At 25.2% G+C, this 9,974-nt stretch overlaps 1 protein-coding gene across 1 annotated transcript; it reads left to right on the forward strand.

The window, feature by feature from the left end:
* The first annotated feature begins 1,658 nt into the window (after window positions 1-1,658).
* LOC145828765 (mitochondrial import receptor subunit TOM40 homolog) lies at window positions 1,659-9,614 on the forward strand. Its single transcript, XM_082936516.1, has 9 exons — window positions 1,659-1,704; window positions 2,175-2,291; window positions 2,506-2,573; window positions 3,820-3,909; window positions 4,643-4,744; window positions 5,070-5,175; window positions 6,910-6,966; window positions 7,308-7,487; window positions 9,475-9,614. Exons 1-9 carry the CDS (start codon window positions 1,659-1,661, stop codon window positions 9,612-9,614), a joined length of 906 nt encoding a protein of 301 aa, XP_082792642.1.
* Window positions 9,615-9,974: the final 360 nt, after the last annotated feature.

Below are 9,974 nucleotides of genomic sequence, written 5' to 3' on the forward strand. Positions count from 1 at the left end.
CAACTTTATAGTTTTATTATTTAAGTATTATCTTTGCATCATAGAAATTAAACTTTTACTTTGTTACTTAACAATAAAATTAACCTTTTTTAAATCACATTTTTAATAATTATCTGTCGGAGTTTAGAGGTACTGATAAACAGAAAAAAATTTCTGAAAAAAAATAAATTCACATAGTATTAACTTATAATATCAAACAAATGTTTAGTTATTGTAGATATTTGTTTTAGTATTAGATTGTATTAGTTTTTACTTATTAACTTTTGTATCAAATCAAATGTTTAAAATTTATACTTATAAATTTCTAAATTAAGTTAGTATTAGTAAGTATTAGTCTTAAGTTAACTTTAGCTACGTTTAACTATTTTTAATGATTTTAAAACATTGATCACTTTTTAATTTTACACAATTATTTCTTTACAGAAATTTTTGAAAATAAAAATTATGTAAATATATGTTTGACAGATTTGAAACTATACTTATAAGATGATTGATTTTTTTAAGTTTTTTGTCACTAAAATCAATGGTTGCCAAAAAACCTGGAATCCTTGAAAAACCTGGAATTTTAAATTTTATGCAAAAGAAAGGTAAAATATGTCATTTAAACACTTTTTCATATAAAATGATGAAATTCTTATAAGTATAAATGTCAATCATATTAAAAATAACACTTTGTATAAAATTAAAATTTTATTTATTATAAAACACATATAAAGAAGCATAGCAGCATCCTTTCTACATTTGTTTAATCTAAAGTAAGTTTTTAACCTTAAATTTAGTTTTATATTAATAAAGAAAATAAAAAATATCTTTTAAATCTTTTTTTTTTAACTTGGAAACAATTTCAAAACACCTTTGGCAACCCTGAAAAACATAGTTAAGTTTTTTTAAATTATATACTGTTAATAAAATCGGAATTAGTATTTTCAAGAGTACATTTATATAACTTATTATTGTATCAATACCTTATACTTTTTACAGTTTTTACAGTTTGTGTTCTGCTACTGGTTATTATAAAATTTTTAGTTAGCTACTTTTTGCTGCTTTATAGGTAAATAAAAGTGGAGGATATACATAATATAACTTTAAAATTAACATATACAGCCATTTCATAATTTTTAATTAATTTTTTATACTTTTATTTTTAGTATTTTCTTAGCTAAAACCATTGTAGGGTTTTACTTCTACTTTTTAATTACATTCAATACTTCTATTAATCATTTAGGCATAGCTTAAAATTGTTTCAAAATTTTCAAAAACAAAAACCTTTAACTATAATAAAATTAACTGTTCCTAGACAAATTTAATAAGCTTGCAAAGTATTACTAAATAAATGTTAATAAGAAATTTTGCATGATAATATCATTTTACAGTATAAAAATGTTAGTTTTTAGCTGGCTAATTATAACTATTTTCAGGCTTGAAGGACTCCTTTGATGCAAAAGATAATAAAAGAAAAATGCTTAGTATCAATTATTTCACATAAATAATTCTATACGATTTCTATAAAATAAGTGACTTCTTTACGAAGTAATATTTTTATTTAAGATATTTTTGACTTCAATAAATCAGTGTAGTTAGTTTTACTTCAAATAAATTGTATTTTATCCTTAAAAATGTTTTGTTTCAGTTTAACTATTTTTTTTTAAAAGTTAGCCATGGGAAACAGTCAGTCTTCAAAAATTTCTTATGTTGTAAATGAAAGTGAGTTTTCGTTATATATATTTTTTAAAGTTTTTTACAATTAGTCTTAATTAAAGCCTATAAAATTTGAAGGAAATTGAATATATTTTTTAATGATTAACAAAATTAAGAGTTTTAGTTGCTCTGAAGTTAGCTTATTTTAAATAAATAAGATGTATAAAACATACTACATTTTCAATCTTGTTTTTTTATTCTTATTTAAAGTACTTTTAAAACTATACTATTAACAGTTTTACCATTTACAAACTACTTATCTGTTTAATTCTAAGCAAAAATAAAAACTGCACAAATCGTATTTGTAAAGCTGTTTAATAAAAATAATAGTGAAGTAAGATTTATATTTATTTTAATTCGTACAAACTGATTGCTTTTATCAATATGTTACAGACATAAGTACTAATTTTTATGAAAAAACAACCAGGGCTTTCTAAAAATATTACAAAACTCAACAGATACTTCAAATGTTTCAGGTGTATCGTCAACAGCAAATTTTGTCGAGTCCACCTCACATTTAACCTCAAATCCAGTTGATTCCTCGCCAAGTTGTCAACCTGGAACTTTTGATGAACTTCATAAACCAGTTAAGGGTTTGTAAATATTTAAGTTCGTTTTTAAAGTTATTGCTACTTTTTTTGATAAGTGTTAGTTTAAGATGTACTTTGTGTTGTAAATGTTGATACAGTTGACTTTCTGTCAACAATGAATGTTTTACTTGAATAGTTTTCAACTACGAAGTAGTTAAAGTTATATATATTTTGAGGTTGTGAAAAATAAGGTAAAAACTTACTAATTGATTTTTAGATCTTCAGTTCACTCCGACTGATGGGTTATGTCTTACTGCAGTTAAAGGACTAAGCTCTCATTTTCAGGTAACAAGTTTTAAATATACTGTTTATTATTAAGTTATATTGAAATTTTAGCTATAATTTATGGGAGCGGGTCAAAATTGCACGAATACAAAGTTGAACGAGGGGACTTAATTGCACTAAGACAAAATTGCACGAAGCCACAAAGTTACACGAATAAACTTTAGGAAAAAGACAAATTTGCACCAACGGTCAATTTTGCACGAGTTAAGAATTTTGCACGACAGTGAAAAAAAAAGGGAAAATAAAATATATATAAGAAAAGAGAAATTAAACACTTAAATATAAACTAATAAAAACAAAAAGAAAAAAAAGTTACGACCGAGGGTAAGGGTTAGGAGTAACAGAGTTAACAAAAATAAAATAATAACTAATATAAATTATCAAAAATAAAATAAAAACGAACAAAAGAAAAAAAAAATTAAAAAAAAAAGCTAACGACCAATGGTAAGGGTTAGGGGTAACAGTGCTTGTAAAAAAATTGATAAAAAAAAATTGATAGTTTACCGACTGAGTGTAAGGGTTTGGGGTAACAGTGGTGGAATAATTAAAAAAAAAAAAACAACCCGTGCAAAAATGTCTCCGTGGAAAAGTGTCTTCATGCAAAAGTGATCCTTCGAACGAAAATATCTTTGTGCAAAATTGTCTTTGTGCAATTTTGTGCCTTCGTAAAATTTTAACCACTCGTGCAATTTCGTAAGCTCGTGCAACTAACCATAATTTAAACCTTTTTTGTTTACTTGAAAAGTTGATAAACGAAAACGTTATTGATAAATAAAATTTTGAATTAATAATGAAAATCTTATGACTTGTAAATTAAATATTTTAAACACATTGCAATTAAAAAACCTTAAGTGTCTAGTTAATTTTATTTATTTATTTATTTTTATTCATTTAATGCAACGATGTTTGTTTTAAGAACTAGTTAAACTTGTACATATTTATTTTTATATTGATAAGCGAATAACGTTTTAAAAGTGCATATTTTCAAAAATATGTTTTAACTCAGGTATCAGATTCAGTAAACATTTTAATAAATCTGAATAGGTCTTAGCAATAATAAATAAAAAATATATATATAATAATAAAGGTTTTATATATTTTATTTTTGTTTAATTATATTAGAAAACAAACTTTATTAAACTATTGTTAGTAATATTACATTAATCATTTAAACACTACCTACATTTTTATCAAGTTTTTGTTTCTAGTTTAAAAATATGTTATTCTAATGTTCTTATAACCATAGGTGGCGCACTCATTGAATTTGATAAATAATGCTTCTGCATACAACTTTGGAGCAACTTATGTCGGAAACACCAAGTATTCTCCAACTGAGGTTAATAGAAATAACTTTATTGATATAAGTAGTCTGTTTGAAAAGAATGTCAACTTTATTAGTTTTTAATATTGACGAGTTTTGTAGATTTAAAAAACAACTAAAAAATTACTTAGTGTTATAAACTTTTAACTATAAATAACTAAGGTTTTATAGTAGCTTAAAAACTATTGATTAGAAAATTTGAAAATTAAGATTACTTTGTTTTAATGAATATAACTGTACTATTTATGCTTGTTCTACATTTATATATTGTGGAGACTTTGGTTTTAAATATAATAGACACATTTACTACTTGAAATATATACAACTTGATTAATTTAAATTTCTTTAAGTTAGTTTTATCTAACGAATTTTAGTTATTTTTTTTTTTTACTCTAATTGAAAAACTTTTGTATTAATTAAAAAAAAAACAACATTTTGGATACTAATTAGGTTAACCATAAATTGTGAGTATTTAACAAAGTATTCAATTTAAAAATATAAAATCTCTGTTAGATATTGAATGTAAATTTTACTTACTTTTCAATTTTAGGTGATCGTAAATCTTAGTTATCAAAATATTATATTGAGGTTCTTGTTAAATTGCTTTAGTTATTAGTTCATTAAAAAACGTTTTTTAAAACCTATTTCTAAACTTAAAACTATTATAGCTTTAAAAAATAAACTCTTACTATTTTTATAACATATAGTATCTTTTGGGCTACTTTTTGTATATATACTCAACATACAGATGTATCCTGTAATGCAAGGTACTATGAACAACAGTGGAGATTTACAAGCACAAGTTGTTCATGCTTTAGGTAAAAACGTCACAATAAAGGCTAATTCACAGGTTATTTGTTGTACGAATACTTTTAAATATTACTTCGTTTGACAAAGATGTATAAACTTTAAGTTTTCTTTTGTACTAAAAAAATATTTTTGGGAAAGCATTTTTAATGGAATATTTTTTTATTATATTTGAATAAGAACTTTTTACAAACTGATGATACCTTGTTTTTCGAGTAACGCATAGTTTTAAAAATAGAATCTTTTACTTTTTGGAGATAGATTTCTTTATAATATTTACATACTCGATATGCTTTGTTAAGTTTGAAAATTTTGTTTTATATATCATACTTATTAAATGTTAAATGATGTTAACCTGTGTTTTTTAGATTAAAGGATCGCAAATAAGATCAATACAAGCGGGTGCTGAACTTAAACATAAAAACTCTTCACTTTCACTAATGGCCGTTGAACCAAATATTTTTGACAGAACAGGTTAAAGAAAATGTTTTACTTTTCTTTAATGTACACCTTAAACTATTGAAGTAACAAAATTAAATTTTCTTTGTATCCCATTTAAGATATAAAACATTAAAGTATATTAAAAATAAAACTGCTACGTTTGTTAGCACTGGACTCAAGTTCGTATCATTCTACTTTAGAGAAAGTATTTAAATAAATATCTTTCTTAGTTGAGTTTACTCGCGAGCTAATTTTAATAATGATAAAATCTCTACAACAAAATATAATGAAAGCTGGCTAAATACTTACAAATCTTGATTTCACCTACAAAGGCGATGAAACGATTCATTTGTCTAGCAAAAAAATCATTTAAACTGTTTTGCAAACTTAAATACAGTTCAGTGCTAAAAATAAACGAAATTAAACTTATAAAGAATAAAAATCACTAAAATGATAAAATTAGTTTTCTGTATATGATCAACCAAACAGAAGTGCAGTTGTCTCATAAGCACATTTGTTGTCACCTTGCCAAACTTTTTACCTGGGTTTTATCTAGCAATGTTTACAGGGAGAACACTGAATATACTTCTTATTTTTTCTGCTCCAAATAAGATTCTCAGTTACTTTACCATATATAATACAAGTAACTTTACCACTTTGTTTTCGTGTAGTTTTCCTTAAGGACTTGTATGAGTAAACTGAGGTCGTAATAACAGGTTGTGTCATTGCACTACGTGCCATCTCTTTTGCTTCAATGAAACCAATTGTCTCGTCGAAACCTTTTTAATCTAGACTTCCCCATCTTGGCGTCTCTTTGCGGATATCCTCATCTGCTAGACCAGCCACATTAACATCTTTTAGGATTTTGTCTGTAAGTCTATTACTTTATTACAGATATCATTTGGACAATTACGAGCATGTACTGGATTTTCCCTTTTAACGGGCAGCAAATGATCTAATGTTTTAATTCGAATCCTGTCTTGTATTAAAGCATGAAAGCCTGATCGTCGTACAACAACTAAAATCGGAATTACTGCAAGCTGCTTGATCATCCTTAGAATCTATTGCTCAAACAAGTTTACTTCATCTGCAAGTCCCTTCACAATAGTATCACCTAGACCTTCATAGTAGCACTGATACAATTGACGACGTTTTCTACCTCTGTCATCTCTGTGCTATCTTTAAACATTGTCCATTTTTGCAGAAATGTGTTCCATACCTTTTTATTGCATTCTCCTCCCTATTCGAGGACAGTCGATCTTTGGAGGATTTAGTTTTGAAGAACTTGCATTAATTTGAACATTGTTGTGTATGATAAGCAAAGAGGCAGTACAGAAGCATCGACATCTGGTGTTTCATATACAAAAATCTCAAGAGGGCATTTAATCTCAAGCATTGTTGATTCAATTCAGTATTACTTTATCATAAATATATTTTTATCTTGATTGCATTTACTCACGAGCTAATTATAAGAATGATACATTTTTATAACAAAATATAAATAATGAAAGATAGGTAAGGATTTATGCAACATTAATGTGTACTAGTTATAAACAATTCTTCTAGAACGATATGGTTTTTGTTTAAACAATAAAAAGATAGATTTATCTAAAATATTATTTAAATTTTTTCAATTAAAAAGAACTTTGAACATTATTTAAAAAAAATTGTCAAACATTTTTTAATAATTTTATTTTAAATATTCAAAACTAGAGTGCTTAAACAGTTGAAAATGATCTTATTATTTATGATAAATGTTTTTAATAGGAGTTTTCGTAGCGCAATATATGCAGGGATTAACTCCAAACATATCAGTTGGAGCAGGTTTGATCCATACAAGATCTTCAACAGTACAGAAGAACATCTATGAGTTTGCTGCCAGATACAAAAGTTTTCATTTAATTTACATTTAATTCTAGTTTATAGTTAACTTACATCAACACTTTTTAAACAAGTTTTAAAGTAGTGTTATGCAATTTTACTTAAAGTATGTTAGTTTTGTATAATTTTAAATCTATTTAAAACTTGTATAAACAATGTTTGAAATTATTAAATTTTTTATTTTATATATAATATTTTCCACAATTTTTTTAATTTTATTTGGACACCCTGTGAGATCTAAATATACTGTTTTAAGTTTATTATAACTATATAATTGGTTATAGCACCCAATTGGCAGTTGGCAACATCCGTAGGAACAATGGGTTTTCAATCGAGCTTTTACAGAAAGGCAAATGAATACGTAAAAGTCGGTGTCGAGTTTGAAGCTGCCTGGCAGAACTTGGAATCTCAAACTTCCCTCTACTATCAATTTGACGTACCTAAAATGAACATGAATTTCAAAGGTATATTATCTGACGTTTTTATAATATTTTATTTTAGAGTAATGATATTGAAAACTGAATGATAAAAAAGCGCTCATGAAGTTTGGTTCAAAGACTTTTGTAAAAGCATCAATTGTGCGAAAGAACTCTAGGCATGCTTGTAAAAAAGATAAGAAAATGCTTTTTCAATGTTAGAAAAATAAGTTCTTTGTTTGTTTACTATATATATTGGCTTTATTTTCAATTTTTGATTCACATCTAGCCTATTTGAAAAATAGATGTCTTTGTTTTGTCTATTAGTAATGTTAATTATTACTTTACAGATTTAGATGTATTATTATAGGAATTTTTTTAAATGTTTTCATAGTATATTTTATTTTATTTGTTGAGGTTTTTGTAAGTTTATTATTTTTTTTTACTTTCGTAGATTATTTAGGTTTGTAATATTACTTTTGCAAAATTTTACATAACTTTTTATTATGGACTTAATTATTTATTTTGTTTATAGGTTTATATTTTAACTTTATTTTAGCTCCAGATATGTTTTAGTTGGAAAAAATTTGGTCAGTAATCACCTTAATTTTGTCTATTGTGTAAACAAGCTATATAAACATAATCTAAATCAGAGAGTAAATATAGTCTACTTAAATCTGTAGAACAACGTTTTTTTTTTTTGAAAACTGTTACAAATGTTTCTTCAAAACGTTAAATAATACGCATTTTGCTTTTTTGTTTTGTGTTTTTTGTAGTGATATTAATTTGAAAAAATAATAGCATAGGAACCCAACCGGATTCTGTTTTAAAAATGTTATCCGAATCCAGCAGTTTAAGAAGCAGGTAATAAACATATTTGAGGAAAAATTTGAAACTTACACTTGATATTCAGAAGTTAATGATGAGAAGCAATAATAAAAAGACCTTAAGTGTATTTAACGGTATTTTTAAAACTTACACTTGATATTGCGGCAAAGTTTAAAACTTACATTAAATATGACGGGAAATTTTTGAAACTCACATAAGATTTTCTGGGGTTAATCATAAAAATCAAAAAGTAAGTGTAACTTAGGGAAGTTTTGAAACTTATACTACATTATATTTTTTAAAGTTACACTAGATATTACGTAAACATATTGAAAATTTGAGAGTTTTATAGGATCCGGCGGATTTCAATATAAGAATCGGATTCAGATCCAGCAATTTTTTTAGAAGTTTAGTATTTAAATTTTGCGAGATACTTACTTTATTGATCAAAAAGATCATTAATTTTTGTGAACCCGACATAAATACTTTATGCATTTTTTTTACTTGATAAAAGAACTGACTTTTCTATTAGTGACTTTTAAAACAAGTTGTTTTGTTTATTTATTAATACTTTTTACTGATCTAGTATTTGTTTTACCTCATTTCATAAAATTTTTGTTGTATTTTAGTCTTGCTAATTCATATGATTATAATATCTCCAAAAGTTAAATTTAAGGTTGCAAAACTTAAGATGGTCTGAGTTTAAAATAGTTTATATAGAATTTATACTTAAGTTGAAGAGTTTAGACGGTTTAATTAAATTTTCAACTATTGAATATAAATTCTAAACTTTAGAATTGACGTACTGATAAGACTTGATGTCGTATATAAATAGAACTAAATTTAAACGTAATAAAAAAATTTAAAAAAAAATCGTTCAAAATTATACGTTTATAAGCTTTTTGTATTTACCGATTAGTTTAATTTCGAAGGTTATGTTGAGCTACTATAAATCTTTGAAAATTACAACTACTAAAAGTTCAACTCGACGGGCCAGATTTACTAGAAAAGTTATAGTTGACCTCGTTAAAAAAGTCATCCATTGTTGCCCATTTTTTTTAATCTTTGAGAATAGAATTCTAAACAAAATTTATCAATATACGATATTAAAACATGATTTTTTTACTACTTAAATGAGAACTGTAAATAAAAACCATACCAACAAGTATATTAAATGTTAATTACCAAAAACGTGTTTTTTATATAGGTATGGTCAAGAGTGATTGGACGATAGGTGCTAGTTTGGAGAAAAGGCTTTTCCCTTTCCCACTGTCAATAAACATGAACGCAACTCACAACTTCAAGCAAGACAAAACTACTGTTGGACTCGGTGCGACTCTTGGATAAATATTTTGTATTTAGTTGGCAATTTCATACTGTTTACGAATAAATAGGTCATAAAACAAAGTTTTTAGTTATTTTTAAGTATAGTTTTTATCAAAGTTTTAAATCTACCTACTTTAATTTTATTATGACAAATAAATAATGTTTATATAACAGAAGTTGAAATATAAAACATATCGTTTCTAAGAACATATATAAATATAAAGATTTCATACTATAGGTTTAGAAAAAACAAAGTATAAAGTAATAAAACTTCTGCTTTTTTAAACTTTATACATAAAACGTTTCTTTTGTATTAATAACATTAAAAAAAGTAGTATCAAAAAAAAATATTTTCAATAGTTTTAAGTTCTTTTACTACAT

Source organism: Thalia democratica, chromosome 2, assembly GCF_965202585.1.
Source record: "Thalia democratica chromosome 2, ktThaDemo2.hap1.1, whole genome shotgun sequence".
In the NCBI taxonomy this organism is placed as follows: domain Eukaryota; kingdom Metazoa; phylum Chordata; class Thaliacea; order Salpida; family Salpidae; genus Thalia; species Thalia democratica.

What these genes read in the sequence shown, in the direction of transcription:
- LOC145828765 (XM_082936516.1), top strand. Translation starts at nt 1,659, where the DNA reads ATGGGAAACAGTCAGTCTTCAAAAATTTCTTATGTTGTAAATGAAA. An exon ending in CAATAAAGGCTAATTCACAG is followed by an intron (nt 4,745 to 5,069) that starts GTTATTTGTTGT and finishes TGTGTTTTTTAG; the next exon opens with ATTAAAGGATCGCAAATAAG. An exon ending in AATGAACATGAATTTCAAAG is followed by an intron (nt 7,488 to 9,474) that starts GTATATTATCTG and finishes TTTTTTATATAG; the next exon opens with GTATGGTCAAGAGTGATTGG.